The 17271-nt window shown below is 38.4% G+C and overlaps 1 protein-coding gene across 17 annotated transcripts in view; it reads right to left on the bottom strand.

Moving 5' to 3' along the window:
* Positions 1–17271, bottom strand: part of nedd4l (NEDD4 like E3 ubiquitin protein ligase) — a 79833-nt gene that overhangs the window by 30886 nt on the left and 31676 nt on the right. For 3 of the 17 annotated variants that reach the window (XM_058757335.1, XM_058757336.1, XM_058757337.1), the window contains exons 4-11: positions 17266–17271; positions 16517–16570; positions 5727–5777; positions 3852–3913; positions 3229–3331; positions 2134–2294; positions 1836–1971; positions 1449–1634 (exon numbers count right to left, since the gene is read on the bottom strand). The exon at positions 17266–17271 is cut by the window's right edge and continues 33 nt beyond it. In XM_058757335.1, coding sequence (XP_058613318.1) covers positions 1449–1634; positions 1836–1971; positions 2134–2294; positions 3229–3331; positions 3852–3913; positions 5727–5777; positions 16517–16570; positions 17266–17271 — 759 coding nt within the window. Of the gene's footprint in view, positions 1–1448; positions 1635–1835; positions 1972–2133; positions 2295–3228; positions 3332–3851; positions 3914–5726; positions 5778–6248; positions 6300–9371; positions 11182–16516; positions 16571–17265 lie in introns of those variants that run through there. The other 14 variants (XM_058757323.1, XM_058757327.1, XM_058757329.1 and 11 more) reach the window with 8 other exon arrangements.

The following is a 17271-nucleotide window of genomic DNA, read 5'->3' as shown; positions in this document are numbered from 1 at the left end:
ATTTTAAAAACAATCCAGTCTTAAGTGCAGTGTGAACAAAGTCATAGTAAGAGATTTTTCCCAACTGAGTGTCTCCTTTCTGCAGAAGTTCACAGAGGACCCCTGCGCTGCCTCCACAATGACTCAGTGAGTGATTCAGCATGAGTGTACAGGTGCGCACGTGTGTGGACTCAGCTATTAGTTTTGACACTCTTAACAACATAATTTGACTCACCATTTCAAGAAAATCACATATAATACTCACAAGTAGCTGTGCTGGTATATAGCCATATTGCATAGCTATGAGTGTAATATTGCATTTATACACAAGTGCGTAAATAAATACGCAACAACCATGGCGTGTCTTAAAAACCATTTTGTGTGCCAAACTACTTCCTGAATGTCCGCTGAGGAACACAATCTTATCGAATGTTGGTTGCGTCTTACAAGGTGTTGCAGAAAGCTAAAATAACGTCTTGTTTACAAACTTGTTTCAGTCTTTCAAAATAAAAGCCTTTGCTACTGATGCACTCAAAGACAGTCTCTTGATGGTGTAACAATGTAAACAAAATGACCATCACTAACACACAGACTGTTTCTCAATATCAAATAATATTTAATACTACTCTAATTTATACAAAATATTATTTATTGAACAAAAATATTTAATAAACAACAATAGCCATTATAAAAGTTGCTAAGCAGTTCAGTCAAAAGTACAAAGGCAGTGCTCTGATATACAGCATTAAAGTTCCATAAAAATATAAAGTTAAGAAACTTGCTCTGGAACAAATAATACTTTAATGAGACCAAAGACTGCCTGTTAGATATACCTAAAATGAATTATTGCCCATGTTTAACCATTATAGGAGACATCAGAGCCAGAACTGACTGAGGAAAGGCTGCTCTCGGCAGGTTCATAAGCACTAAAAGAGCTCATATCTATGAAAACGTTGAAGCAAATGCTCAAATAGGACGCCATGATTGGAGCTGTTTTTTGATGTGTGTCATGGGGTTTGTGATAATGGAGATGGAATGTAAATGCACAATTTACGCAATTAAGTGCATGAAAATCTGACTAAATCTCCTATGACAACTTTCAGTGTTATCATCGAGGCTGAGAAAAGAACATAACGCTGCAGACAACAGGTAAACGCTGTTACAGCTGTTTTCCATGTTCGTGGAGTAAATATTCTTACAAGGCTTTTTAAAAATGCTGGGTAGCTGGTGTTTCGTATGCGTTTGGCCAATTAGCATACACTGCGTCACTGGTAGTTCCAATAGAACTGTTTTAGACCCTACTCTGAAGTAGGAGCTAAATTAGTTCCCCCAAATGGAGTTCCTAGAATTACATACGTTCCTAGTTCTAGAAACTATGAAAAGGTTCCTCCGGTGCGAAAGCGCCTTCTGTGGCCCTTCGAATATTGATGTACAGATTACAGCAGATTTAAAACTTGGTTCTGTCTTACCACAGCAGAGCTGGGTCCTGGGATTTCTCCGTTCGTGTCTGGTGCGAGAGACAATCTAAGGCTGATTTCATCTGAGAATTCTGGAGTGCTAGAGAGGGGCATCGCCAGAGAGGCTGGTCCGGACAGAGAATGGTTCAGACCATCCGTCATTAAAGTTGGGTCCTCCTCTGATATGGGTTCCCATGACTGGAAAAGGGGAGATATGCATGAGAACCAAACATAATACTGATTTTATAAAAAATAAAAAACAAAATGGCACTAATTATGTAAAAACTAATTATTTTTAACCACAGTGAGAGGCTTTATTTAGAACCAGAGACTTTTCACAAAAATTATGATGCTATCTAGCTCACGTCATAGATGCAGAGGTCAGGGTTAAATACTAACGTCGTCTATGTCCCTGATATCCAGCTGCTCATTTTCCAGGTCTTCACTAATGTGCCGTCGAGAACGGAAAACTCTGTGGGCTTCCTGGTTAATCTGCCGCAAGTGATTATCATTTTCCGTTTCTGAAACCACATCCCTAAAGCACAGACAGGGAGAAAAAAAATTGTTCCACACATATCAGAGTCTGGTAAGGTTGTCAGAAAATCATGATAAATTCATCACATCAATATCCTTGATTTCAGTTTTTCAGTGTTTTTGCTCCTGTGCTTTTTGATAAATGACAAACAAGGTCACATACACACTACTGGGCCTCTTCCACTGTGTGGTGCGGTTGTTGTGGTTGACATAGTATGTCCGTCCCAGGTTATCCACCTTCTCTTCCCAGCCCGGAGGCAGCGGAGGCAGGAGCTGCTGAGGTCTCTGTGAACCTGGATCCGCGGAGTCTGTCACTTCCCAGCCCTGAGAAGAACAATGTGAGAGACAGAAGAGTAAGTGAGTGTGAGATGGTCATCAAAATGTTAGTATTTTAGGAGCAAAAAAATATTAAATTACAAAAAATCTAGGGACAAGGTTATTTTCAAGAACATTTCAAAAGTCAAAAGTCTCAAAGTGTGTAATTTTTTTTGAATGTTAAATCCTTTCTCCTATTCCATCTTAATGGTGTTATGATTAGTATTGCAGCTGCTATGACACAGCACTCTCCACTAGCAGAGAGAAAAAAAATAAAAAATAAAACCAAACTAAAAACTGAACAGAGGGAATAAAAGTCACAGAACAGGAAGCTAAGAAAGTTAAAGGAAGGAAATGCCAGACAGTCAAATGGTTCAAGCCAAATGGCATACTTTAAACGAAAAATGCCAAGTAGTCTGTGGGGATGAGGATGAATAGACACTAAAATCACTAAAAAGCAGGAGAGAAAGCAAGAAAGGAGACATTTAAGTGTGTCTCCAGTCTGGATAGAAAACATTTCAAGCCATCTGTCAAGTTATCTGCCATGGTCTATAATACTGGAGTAATCTCTGCATCTAATGCAAATCTACATGTTTCAACAACTACAATTACACTTACATGATTTCTACTAAAATAAAAGTTTCAGTTACAGTTTTTATCTTTCAAGAAATGTGCTGTAATTAGATTCCACTGCCCTTACTATTTATTAATAAATATTCATTTATTACTCATTTACTTACATTTCAGCATGTCATATACATTCATTTTAGTCCATTTATAATGTTGATGATTTAGTTGACAAATCTGAATACTGTCTGAATCAATTTACTACAGACTACAAAAAACATTGTTAGTGCACTATTAAAATCTTTTATCTTGGCTATATATATATATATATATATATATATATATATATATATACACACACACACAAAATGTTTACCTCAGCTTCCTCTCTCATTTCACTGCTTTCCTCCTCATGTCCTCCGTTTTTTGGCAGATAGGCCATCTTCAGTCTCAGGTAGCCTTTCACCCGAGACTTATGACTACGTAAAATCATAAAAGCATGTCATCACACAAGTCATCATAGAGTATACTAAACCAGTATATTTTAACATTGTATTCTTTCCATAAGCTGCAATTAAATTTGTTAAACCCTTAATTAGGAAGGAATTTAAATTGTTATTTTTAATCTTTTAGGAGCCCCAATATTTTCCCAATAAATAGTATTATCCTTGTTTAAGAATCACTGTATAGTGAAATATAGTTTATAGTGAAGTCATTCAGGATAACATTAAAATACAGCAAAGTGCAATCCACATGCATTAACTGTTCCTGTGTAAAATCTTTGGCTGTAACTATAGCCACAAGGTATTAAGGGGATTCACAGGTGTTCGCGTGTTAGTTGCACATTTCGTTCCGAAAGAACATCTCAAATGTGCTGTATTGTACCAAACGTCCAGTCCTCTGAATAAGGTCAAAGTGCAAAAGCAACACTGTTGTAACTTTAAATATAACTTCTAAATGTTCCTGTATTGCGTTTGTGAAATCTACATGACCACTGACCTTCTTGGACGCAGGAGAAAGTCTTTAAACGTGTACGGCCGCTCCATCGCAGGGTCCTCCGTCTGTACATCAACAAAACACCACAGAAAATAAACAAACGTATCAAATCTGGGCCAATTTTAGTAGAGTCTTATAAAGCATAACAGTCCCTGCTTGTTTGGGGGTTGGAGAACGGGAGATATAGACCCTTGGATGACATCCAGCTGTCTTATGTAATACTATTCTCCTGTTACATTTAAACTGCCCACAGGTTGGATATTCACGGCTGGTCATTAGTGGCTACAATTTGATGGAAATTGATGGAATTGGCACCTCTGCCAGTGCCTGAAACCAAAACTATGTGAGGAAAGTTTGGAGGCCCTGAAGGAAAACGGGAGAGTTTTCTTGTTTGGCAAGTCTAGATCAAACAGGAGGTGAAACGCATTCAGACTTCAAAACCAGTTAAACCAAAAATCCGCAAGGTAGCTTAATCAATAAACTAACTCCAAAGGAAATATAAATCCATATATACACGTCTGATCCAAGTACAGGAAACCGCTTTTAAATATTCAGCAATAAGAGCAGGCAGAGAAGGAGTGCGTGGTCTGGACTGCAACCACGCAGAACTGAACAGTAGATATGTAGGCGGCCGCAAGGAAAACAGACCAGACTCTGTGTGCGAGCCTAAATTTGCAATCCAGCAAAGAAATCTCACTTCGCCACTGGAAATAGTTTAAATAAAAACAAGTGCTGTTCCATTCCCAAATGTCCAGGAAAACAATCTCTTGCTCAAAACACGTAAACTAGAACAAAATACCATATTGAAAACCAATGATTTTGACGCGGTGTGGTTTGGATGATTTTGAAGCAATAAAGTACTAGATATTTATTACTGTACTAAACATTTATATTTTTCAAACTAATTTTCTTTTAAATTACACTACAAAATGTAATAAATATATAACTTACAAATACATTAGATATATTTTTAAAGCACAAAATGTATTTACATATTTACATTTGAAAACACAGTTTTAGTTTTTCAAACTATATATATACACATACATACACACATACATATATATATATATATATATATATATATATATATATATAACAGTTATTTATATTTTTCCAGACAAAAATATAAGTTAAAAAAATAGTATAACATTAATTTTTAATAACAAAATGTATTTAGAATTTACATCACATTTATATTATTATTTATATCATTTTTTATTTATATTTCTATATTATCTGCATTAATGATACTTAATTATAAATAATTATAATAATTCTTAAATAATAATACTTATTTACATTAATAATTTAAATATTTTTCACATGCATAAAACATTTATATTGTCTTACTACTCTTAATTTGTTGCTGTTTCACTTTTTTGTGCATAAATTTATAACTGTAGCTGATCAGCATTCATGCTGCTTGATAACATTACTTATTTCACACCAAGACTGTAAATCCAAAAAGTACCACAATGCGAGAAAAGCTGTATGTAGGACAAGTATTCCACATCATAAAGTTAATTTACACATGAATGGAATTCTGAATTGACCAGACATTCTTGCATTATTAAATAATGTTGTGGTAGGGGCTAAACTGGGCCACCCTGGAAGCATGTCCCATTTTTGGCAGAGAGATTTTTTTTTTTTTTTTAGTTGGGATAGCCCTCTCAGAAGCAGCCTGCATGTTTACATTCCAAGCAATTCCCTTTCCACTCCGTACAGGGATATGGACTCCAACATTTGAGATGCTTAATTACAGTCACGTGACCCTCAATAAATTCTATCTTTTCAGTTCAGAGCTAAAACCTGCTACTAAAACTACAACAGCAAACCAGATATTTACTTGAGCAACATAAGAGCATATAAGCTTACCGGTAAATGGGAAAGAGGCACGTCCACCTGCCCGAGGAAGTCATCTCTGGTCTGTATATAAAAAGAGAAACAGCAAGAGAAAGCGAGAAGAAATTAAAGTACCAGAAAAAAAAAAAAAAAAAGTAATTCAGAGATTTGGCCGTGACACAGTGACTGACTTTAGCAGGACTTGGCAAGGAAAACCACAAAGATGATGATAAATACACACCTATAATCACCCAAGAATAATGAATGAACGTGTATGCATGAGAAAGAGAAAAGAGAAAAAGAAGGAAATACAGTAATAAGGGTAGTGTTAATTTCAAAAGAGTCACTTCAAATGGGAAAAACCTGACAACCAACCCAGTGAGGAGCAGCAGATGGGCAATGAGTGAGGGTCAAAGGTCAAAGTCAGCAGGAGTGTATTAATGTATGAACCGCCAATCACAAGCCTTCAATCCACCCACCAATTCCAATAAGCCAAACTGTAAGATTGTCAGCTGTGATTGTCAGGTGTTTGGGTCACGGTAGACCAGTAATTACCTGACCATGGTTGAAAAGCCCATTCTTTGACCGATCATGACCAATGTGAGCCTGTGTGTGGAATAAACTTATTAAGACAACAAGGACAAGTACATACCCCCAGTTTGGGGTGCAGAGTGTTTAGGGCACTGAATGTAAATGAACCGCCATGAACATGCATCTTAATAAAAATGACATTAATGCAATACTGTAAATTTATTTTAAATACACACAGGTGTAGTTAACAGGAACCACGTTTGAAAGAATGTTGTCTGATTCAAGATTCAAACACTGACACACTCTGGCAGCAGGAAACCAGTCCTAAAGCTTTAGCAACATTGCAGAAAAACAGTCCAAAAACATTCTTGATAAGCAAAGCAGAGTACAGAAAGTAAAAGAAAAAAACAACAAAAAAAATGAAGTAAAATAAAATAAAAATAAAAAAAAACCCTAAACTAAACTAATTAAATTAAATTAAAAAATAATAAAATAAAATAATTATTCTCAAACCCAGTTAGTGAGCACCAGAACAGCAGAATGGGTGGACAATAAAGCTCATTTATTGTGGAAAGGTTAAGTATGAGTCACTATTTGTGGTGGTGAGTGAACGACAGGGCCACAAATACATTCTCAAGCCCCTATTCATCATGGAAAACCCACCATGTCTGAGACATTCCTCTGATTAAATGTTAAGCATTTCAGAGCCAAATGGGGTTATACAGCCACCAACAGCAGTTGTGAATCACAAACAGAAGCAAAAATAAGCCATTAATTAACCCAAAGGTATGAAGGAATGACCTAGAAAGCTCAAGAAGCTAGCTGAATCTTAAAGGTCACACTGTAGAAGAATTACGTCCATTGTGTCTTGGCAAAGATTCCTGTCACTATGGAAACTATTTTCCTATCCTTCTGCAATAAAATTGATGCTCTGAAGAAGTAAAAAATGATTTAACTGATGTCTTGTAACTTCACAGCGACTTTGAGACCATTATGTCTTCATGACCCTGAAAGCCCCGTTCCCACACAATGCCCTGAGTGTAAAAAATAAATATTTGCTTAGTCATCGTCCATTACAAAGCTGAGTTAGCAGACCACTCCAGCCATTAAAGAGGCCAAAAAGTGTAGAAACAGAGAAAACAAGACAGCAGGGAAGTGAGAACCAAGAGGCCATGTTTAAAGAGACGTAAAAACAAAAGAGAAAGAAAAAAAAAAAAAAAGGTTAAATAAACCAAATAACAGATCAAAAGGAGGGAAACAAGAAAAAAAGGATCCCATTACTTTGTTAAGCTGTAGGTCACACAGCTAGGGACTGCAAAGTTAAGGGTCAAGGGTTATGATAATAGGACCTGAGAAAAAACTTCCGACAACTGATCCGCAACACGCAGAGATGCTAAAATAAGACTGGAGCCCCCACAAATTTAGCAGCAGGGTTCCTGTCTGAGCGACAACAGCAAGGTACCAGAGCAACAGGGAATGCTGACAGAGCTTGACTCTTCCATTAAATCTCATTTTTACTCTCTCAATATTTTTCTTTCACTTATGAGCACACACAGGCTTTTTAAAGCTCTAAATCCTGAGCTCTGTAAGAAAGCTGCACACAGCAGACTTAAGTGAGATTTCCCCCCACATCTCTTCATCACGCTTGCTAAAACTTGCGAGACAGCAAACAGTCACATGTATTAACCTGAGAGCGCTGGCAAGTCAACAGGAAACCCATGCACTCCGCAGGGGATGAATGCAATAAGTGACGAGTGAAATTTCATAGTTATTACATTTGGTAAATTCAGCAAAAACACTTATTAAAAACAAGTACTGATACAGAACTATATTGTAAGAGCAGATATTCTTCGTAAACAAGGACTTTACAGGTATGATGTATTACAAGCCTTATCTTCAGAGATAATCCAGAATATTTCATAAAACACATCAACAAATACATGCTTGAGGCATTCAAAAGAGCAGTCTTGACAGCGAGAAGTAAACCGATCTGTGTGAGAGAGGTTCAGATGAAGAACTCTGCTGCTGGAACATTCAGCTCCTTGACTGACTCATTTCCAGTAAAGCCTTTTGAGCAGGTACTGGAAATATATATGCTGCAGTTAGCTGCCTCGGAAATTGGTATGTGTGTGACATTCCTGATTGCGGAATGTGGACGTCTCAGAGATTCCGGACCTTCCGTTTGCAAGTGCGACATCTGTGAAACTGAAGTCCTGCTTTCCACATTCCATTGGAAAGATGCTGTTATGACTTCTGCGCATGATGAATACTAGTTCTAGTACTAGTAATGGTTGGTGACAAACTGATGAAGGTCACACACTTACGGTGTGTCAGCACTACACTGATGAATTGGTTTCTAAGATGAACAGGAATGAATCACTGAAGGGACTTTCAAAGCCAGTAAACACAATGGTAACCTGAAGGGAATGACAAATTACATGTGGCAAAATAAAAAGTACCAGGAGGACTGTTGGAAAAAGCAAATGCTTAAGATGTGAGAAACTCTGAAAACAAAGCCTTGAGCTTAATATAACTACGATGCATGAAGATTTTCTACGTTTGAGCAATAACACTTCAGCAAAGTGCTGTAAAAACAGCAGTATGTGTAACTATATATTAGACCTTAATCGCCACAGAACAGCTGTTACAAGAGATGAACGGTGACCCAGGCCAAAGGAGAAAGGCCGCTTTCAAAACCAACAACAACACTTGACACGGGACTAAAGATAGAACAGGCTCCTCTTCAAGAGAGGGGGAAAAACACAAGTGGACAAGCCCCCATGAATGAAGTTACATCTGAAAATGATTCTGGCTTCTATATATTTTCCACTTCTTGAATATCTTGAGTAAAAGAGTTTGTATGCTTGTTGGGAAACTAAAAGACAGTGCGGTTACGTCTTGCTCTTGGCCCCCATTTTCGTGGAATTTTCACTTCCCAGAATGTGGGTAAGTCATTCCTGAACCCACCTCCTCTTTTCTCCACCAAAATCCTGCTACCTCTTCTTTCATCTGTTTTTCTCATTCTCTAGCCACTTACAAACTACACCCTACAGTGTACTTTGGGTAACTAAACAATGGCTTGTTAATGTACAAAAAAAATTAAGAACTTTATATTTAGCTCAACTTTAGACCCTCTGCTGTAATTACCTGTGGATTGCTGCAGGTAGGCGCCTTTCCAAAGCTAATATCCCGTGCAAGGATGGGGCTGTGCTCGGCCCCCTGGCTGAAATAGATCTTAAACTTTGGCTGTCGGGAGTTCTGTTCCTTCCTAATTTTGAATGTGCAACCTTGAGCACCGTTCTCAACCATCTCACTCTCAGTCTCCATTTCTGAGATCGGGGCATGAAGATTTGGCATAGATCCGAGACGGGAAGGAGCTCCTCTGGGATGCAACGGCTGTGAAGTGCTCCTCTCAAGTCGGATCCGAGGGTACCGCACCAAGCGACTGCCTTTAGTACCTGTGATGCCCAAATCACTCACGTCAGGCTGAGGAGTAGGGCTAGGGTGCCTTCCTTGGTCCTGTTGAAGCTGGAAGACGAGTCTTTGCATTCCAGGACCTCTGTCTGAGCTTTGCTGGACAGACCAACGGTGGCCATTCTGGCCATTCTCGCTGTACGGCATGATCCGGAACTGCTGGACATCTGAGCCATCTGCGGATCTTCTTCGAATACAGAAACCTCCAATGGTAATCCCTTGATTATTGGGTACACCCAAACTTGCATAACCATTTTGTCCATCACACGGCCGGACGCAAAAGACTTGCCTCTTAGGCTGGATAGGCTCAGTACCTAGTTCCACATCTTGGTAGGATGGGGCTTCTCCTCTGTGGTAAGCTGGAGGTGGAGGTAAGAGCCAGCTTTCACCAGGTTCAGTGTATGCAGGAGCTGGGTCCTGAGGGTATCCTGGAGGTGGATCAAAGGGCAATGCATCTTCTTGAGGTGCAGTTGAACGTTGAAGAGATATCTGGACAGAGGTGCTCTTGGTTGTCCGTGGTTCAGTTTGACCCTGGAGCTGTGGGATGAACATGGAAGAGCTTCGCTTTAGAGAGGCGTCCGAACAAGCACCCGATTCCGGGCTCTCTGAAAGTCCTCCGTTTTGAGTTTGCGTATGGAACATTGTAGCCCTTGCGCCACTATAGCCAATCTCATCTCCGTCCTCCACTGTCCCGTTTTGCCGCTCCAACTCCGGCGCAGTGTTACTGCGACCCGATCCAAAATACAGCCGAAGCCGGTGAGACATTCTCCTGTCTGCCTTGATCTGTCTCTGTCCAGCTCTTGCTGGATCTGTCTCGCCCACTGTTTAGTGTGTCTGATCCCCTTTTGCTCTCCCTCTCTCTGTCTTGCTCATCCACCCTCTTTCCTTTCTTTCTCTCTCTTTCCCTTACTCACAGACAGAGGCTGCGTTTCGTTTCACAGCTACCAGTGAAGCGCTGCCAGGGAGCTTAAAAGTTCAACCCACAAACTTCAAGGAGAGAGAGAGAGAGAGAGAAAAAGCTGGAAAGAACGGGAGAAACGGGGAAATGAAGAAAAAAAAAAAAACTATCCCATGTGTCAAACTGTTAGAGCTGAAGTCCGATAGCGACAGACAGCAGAAATAGCCCAAGTGGCAAGCTGCATTCCAGGCATGATTGGATAAGGACGCCTGGTGCTCTTACAAGCAAAGGTGAGGGTAGGGTGGCCAAAGTCACATGATCCAGATGGCGCCCACCCCCACTTCCCGGTTAGACCCAAACAGCACTCTCTCAGCTGCTACTGATCTGTCAGAAGGAACTAGACCGCCGGGGGTGGGATGAGAGAGAGAGGGATCACAGCTGACTCAGGAAACACTCTCCACAAGCTCATAATTCTTTGTGCTCATCCCACACACAGGGCACTCTGGGCCAAGCCAAACTGGGACATGGTGTTACCCACATCTCAAGCTGGTAAAAGAAAAATTCAGAACTACTACTACAAACAACACAAAAACAAGTCATCACTCAGACCTGTATGGGGAAGCAGAAGTATTAGAGGTTTACCACTATCGTTAAGGACATTTTCTAAGAAATACCCAGAAAATGTACATTTACTGGAAAAAAACACTAGAGCTTTTCATGTTTGGGCCTCTGTATAGACATGCAGTACTTCCAATCAAGCTTCTTAAGGGTTGGCATGGCTGAAATGTTCCGTCTCCATTAAAAAAACACTCAAGGGAAGTTTTAAACCACAAGACAGTAACTCTCTTTCAACACAGTAACAATGAATCAGGATACAGCCTAGGGGCCATTTCATAAGATGTAGAGAGAGAAATAAAATTTACAATCATGACCACTCCTAAAACAAAAGCAACAAAGCAATTTACTTTACTCTGTACAGCTTAAAAACCATCTTAAACTGTGGGTAATTTCAAAAACAAAATAATTATAATGTGTTTTCCTCAAAATGACTGGAAATATGATCAATCATGGACTACTGACAGCCACATTTATAACAAATAAGCCACAAGCCTGTGCTAAATGCTTCATAAAATCTGTTTGGGGTGGATAACATTAAGTTTTCGTGCTGGCATTTGCGTTTTCTCCACAAACACAATCCACAAAATCTGAATCTTTAGACCAGTATCCAGAACCCCTGCTCACAGACATGCAAATGTCATAATCAATTTGACGCAGACTGCTGACAGGCTGAACAAGTTGCTAAGGCCGATGTGAAAATCCAGAGAGAGGACACTACACTGTCCGTATTCAAACTCAAAGAGACAGTGCACACAGACAGAGCTTTGTCCAAGGAGAAACGGAGGACAAAGGCCACTTAATTGCCAGGGCTGTGAAAGACTGCATGTATATCAATAATGCAATATAGGCCAACATCGTAAACCATGTAACTCACACTCGACAACTTTTAACAATAATAAAAAATAAACAGAACAATTTGTAACACCGAGTTGTGCTTCATCTAAGTTTGCTTGTTTTATCAACCACTAGCCAAAAATCATAAGTCTGGCTGCTTAATAATAATGTAGGGATGTAACGGTATGAAAATTTCTTATCACAATTACAGTGACCAAAATTATCACGGTTATCAGTATTATCACGGTATTGTTAAAATGCGCTGGAGAGGTTTAAAAAGTACCGACACACAAATCACTTCAAGTTTTTCATTTAAAAATCAACAAACAACAAATAAAATGACTTTGTTTGCATAATCACTAAAACAATAACATTACCAATGATGTTCGGATTTTAAACGACAACTTGACTGACAATAGTTTAATAGCATGTTCAAATAAAGCTTTGAAAAAGTTTCATAAAAAGGTAAACCTCACATTTCAGCCTTTAAATAAATACAAAAGTCAAGTCAAAATGATAATTGATTAATAAATGATTTTATGTATTTTATCTGCTCCATAAATAATTCTAGATAACTTATCCGAATTGTTTAAATGTGTAGAATCCACATAAGCTTGTTTTTCATCAACCAAAATTTACAGCAGGGCATGCAAATTCGGTCCGTTTTCGGCCAGACAGAAACTGCACACAGGCTGAATGTAAATATAAGTCTCTGTAAGTCCACTCTCTGACAACAGGTGGCACTTATGGAAAAGCTGAATTACAGCCGTTTCCCGTAAACTCCGTGCACAAAGCAGTACTGGGATTAAGAACACTTCCTTTAGGTATTACATGGGGCGAAGATGAAAACAAAATGCTATCGAATCGTTTCTGAAGACAGTCAGAACCTTCAGAGGTACATTCATATAATTAATTCATGTATTCATTTGTATAATTCCCTTAGCACTCTTTTAAAATCTCCCAGCTTTTCCGCCCTGTTTTCACTCAAAACGAAACTACGCTGTGCACATGAGACTGTTACTTAAAACTGTGCTTTATGCTGGACAGTGTTTATTTATCGTGAGTTGTTCAAATCGCGGTTATCGAATATGGTTTTAATGGTGATTAAAATATGAAACGGTAATACTAACCATGGGGAATTTTATCACGATTTATCGTCAAACCGGTAATCGTTACATCCCTATAATAATGTAAACTTATCAAATTCATAGTATGGATTGTTATAAAAGGTAAATAAGATTTTAAGAGGTAAAACTACTACAAATGCTCAGCGACACCATTTAGAGTAACACCAGCCCAACATAAACCGTGAAGTCAGTGCAAAGTCTTATTGGATGGAGTGAGCGAGACAGACTCCAACTAAAAGAAAAGCCTTGATTGTGAGAGTGTGGGCGCTCTCTAAAGGGGGTATTGTTTTGGAGGGCACACATGCCCTGCAGTGGGTGAGCTGTGAACAAAGAACGGAGACATCATGGCGTAAGCATTAGTTTCACAGCACCAAACAGAGAATTACGACAGAGGGCTTCCACAGCGCTACCTACACATACCATGACTTTACATAGTATTTACTTAGCTAATATAAAGACTATTTCTTAAAAACCAACATTACATAAGCCTAAATAACAACATTTGGTTGAATGATGGCAAATGGTTGATTTGAACTGGACTGTTTTCAAGAAGCACATTCACTCACCCACACGACTCTGGGGTGGTTATGTGTCTCCATGACAGCGGTTTTCGGAAGGGTCTACAAAAATTGCTATAAATTGTGGTGCGCGACCCCATAGATCCACATCTTGACTACAAAGAGAAGCCACTGTCTTGCTTGGACCACAGTAAAATATGCACCAGTCGGTAGTGGAACTTGTTCATTACATCTAGCTGTTGCCAGAAGATACAAAATGCTTTGCACAAAAGAAAGTGGAATGATAGAGGTGCTCTCACTAAAAAAAAAAAATCAGGAGAGAGGGTAAGAAAAGGAGAAAATAGTAAAGAACAACAAGGTTACTGATGAGAAGATACAGAGAAGAAAATAAAGAGATAAGAGAGGGATAGAAATAGACAGAGAGAGCATGTATGCGAGAGAGCATGAAAATCATTCATTAAATCTGTGTCCAGTCAGTGGGACACCATCCATGCGCTCCCTCAGACTTATAAGGAAGACACTCAGTTCTCCTCAGCTCTGCACTGAAGCTCGGCCAAATCCCATCACACAGGGGAGACAACAACCTTTTCCCTGTGGGCTGCAACAACTCATGCAAAAACAACATCCATAGCAAATTTACAGCAGAGAACAATCCCACTGCCTAGTCACAAAATAAAGGGTATAGTTACTGACAATAAAGGGATAGTTCACCCAAAAATGAAAATATCCCCATGATTTACTCTCCCTCAAGCCATCATAGGTGCATATGGCTTTCTTGTTGCAGACAAATACAATCGGAGTTATATTTTAAAAAAATGTCCTGGCTCTTCCAAGCTTTATAATGACAGTGAATGGGGGTTGAGATTTTGAAGCCCAAAACAAGTGCATCCATGCATCATAAAAAATACTCCACATGCTCCAGGGGCCTAATAAAGGGCTTCTGAAGTGTAGCGATGTGTTTGTGTAAGAAAAATGTCCATATTTAAAACTTTATAAGTTGTAATCTCTAGCTTCCACTAACTGTCGTTCGCACATTCACAAGAGTGGCATTCCATTCCATTCCATGGATTTTTTAATGTAACTCAGATTGTATTTGTCTGAAGTAGTAATATACATCTAGGATGGTTTGAGAGTGAGTAAATCATGGTATTTTTCATTTTTGAGTGAACTATCGCTTTAAGTGACAGTCATCAGCTCTACTTCACATTTCAAACTACTAAATGTACTCAGTGGTTCTCAACTGGTTTTGCTTCAAGCTTCGCATTCGACATTGGGCATAATCACAGTACAAATCTGCATATCTAAGGAAAATATATGAATGCATAAAAGCTGGAGGAATTTCTCCTTCTTTATGTTATTATTTGCATTTACCAATTTTCCCCTACTGTGATCCATTTGTGGGTTGCAACTCACCAGTTTAGAACCACTGTTTAAAAAGATGCTGTTGCACTGTAAACAGCCAATAATGCCTTAAATAACATGCATAACTGTAGTTTTCAAAACATCAGCATTTAGTATAGACTACATTTTAAGAAATTATTCTAAATTCAGACAACCGACTTGAGGGACAACTCTCTGCACAATAAACAGGATGAAAATTGGGTCGCAAAACTTTAAGTAATTGTTTAAATGCAGTCAGTCTGATTGATATAAATGAATTCTAAACTGGTTCTCACATCATCTCCTTATTAGAAACACAAGTGGTTTTGTACTAGAGCAGAATGTAGCGTAGGTAACTACATACCAAGCAAAGCAACTGAGCATTGTTGCTATGGGGACACTAATGAATGGTTTAGCACTGACACTAGTTGCATAAGTGAAATTTCTTTTATTGTTTCACAATTAAATCATTTAATAATGTACCTATCAGTGCATGTCAAACAACTAAATCTACAAGATTTTCTGGGCCGGAAAATATTAAAAACTTCTCCGCAGTCATTTTTCAGAATGCTCTAATGATTATTTTGGAGGAACAGTTGAGAGGTGCAAGCTATTTTCAGAGATAAAGTTTTGTAATGAGGAGAAGTAGTGAAAACTGGAACACCGGTTAACACACAAGTTGTATTCCAAAACCTAGCAAGCTGCCTACCTAGACTGAAAAACATTGCATTTTAAGGCATCACAGTCATTCTTGGCTGTTTCATTATACTGCCTTTATTAGATACTGATAGCTAAGAAACACTATCATTGGTAAAAATGGCAAAAACGAATCAAGAGAAATGCTGATTAAATAGCTACATTGCATTCAATACCAAAGGATAATACAAAAATTGCTCAATTAAGTATTTTGTCAATTTGTAAGTGTCATGTTTCTTTAAAGTAGTGTTGTTAGCTTAGCAACATTCTTGCTAGTTGCTACCCATGTGAAGCGTCCCAAATAAGTCATTTTCAATGTTCTATGACAGTAATGATATGTGTAAACTATCATGGAAATAGGTGAGTGTTTTCAATTCTCAAAACTTGCGTGGGTGATTGTGGGAGCAAGTGGTGAGAGTGTCAAAAAGTTGAGAAATGCTCAAATTTCACAAATTTTATTTTAAAAAAGCCATGTGGCAACCAATCACAGTAAAGTGAAGGCAATGACATCTGTCATAAGCATTTCGAAATCTGCCGACAGTGCAGGAGTTTCTGGTGAATTTGGTCCTGAGTTCACATTGACAGACACTGCACCTAATTCAAATTTATTGTTATTATTGTGGGCAAAGCTTTTAATTACCAGTGTGTGTTGATTTTGAAATAGACCGAGGCAGTTCACTAGATTTTGGAGCAATTTATGTGATTTTGGAGCAATTTCTAATTGATGTGTGCTGAAGTGGTTCTTACCAGACGGTTTTCATCAAACACCTCAAAAAGAAGCCTGTGGTTCTGTGGGCAGACCTGCAGACATGACAGAAGTACAAACTCAATGTTTTTGTGTAGTACTGTTGAAAAAATATCAATTATTTAAAAAAAGAAAAAAAAAAATTAAAAAATAGAATGGCTAATAAACAAAAATACACATGTACACACCCATGAGTTCAGAGTCACATGCAAGCTACCTAATTATCCGAAGCAGGCACTTGCAATGTGCGATATACTGTAAAACTATTTTACTGACAGGGTTGTTTTCTGAGATTCAGGTGCCAAACCTGGTTCTGGTGTGAATCTAGGTACTGTAATGAACAGGGGATCATTATCGTGGGCTTAGAATAGCATCTATAAATCACGTTCATGTGAATGGACTTCTAAATGAAGCAGCTCACAATCTTTCACTAGATCGTTTTACGCACAAGCAACATTACCAGCCATCAACGTCACAAAATTACATGCTGCTTCTAATAATAGATTATTACAATTGTGGCAGTGACGAAAGGTGAGGTATAGTAACAGATGTGTATTCCAAAAAATATTTCAGTGCCAAGTCCTTAATAGCACTGGACAACGTTAATTTAATTAAAAACAAAATAAAAATAAAAAATATAGTAGTGCCTTCCATGTATATGTAATACATGAGCCATCCGGGGCTCAATTGTGGATAACCAAAAAAAAAAAAAATAGCAAATAAATAAATAAAAATAGAAAAATCAACTTACTCTGAA

Source organism: Onychostoma macrolepis, chromosome 21, assembly GCF_012432095.1.
Source record: "Onychostoma macrolepis isolate SWU-2019 chromosome 21, ASM1243209v1, whole genome shotgun sequence".
NCBI lineage: Eukaryota > Metazoa > Chordata > Actinopteri > Cypriniformes > Cyprinidae > Onychostoma > Onychostoma macrolepis.
The sequence above is the reverse complement of the archived record's forward strand: the minus strand, read 5'-3'. Positions and strand labels throughout refer to the sequence as shown.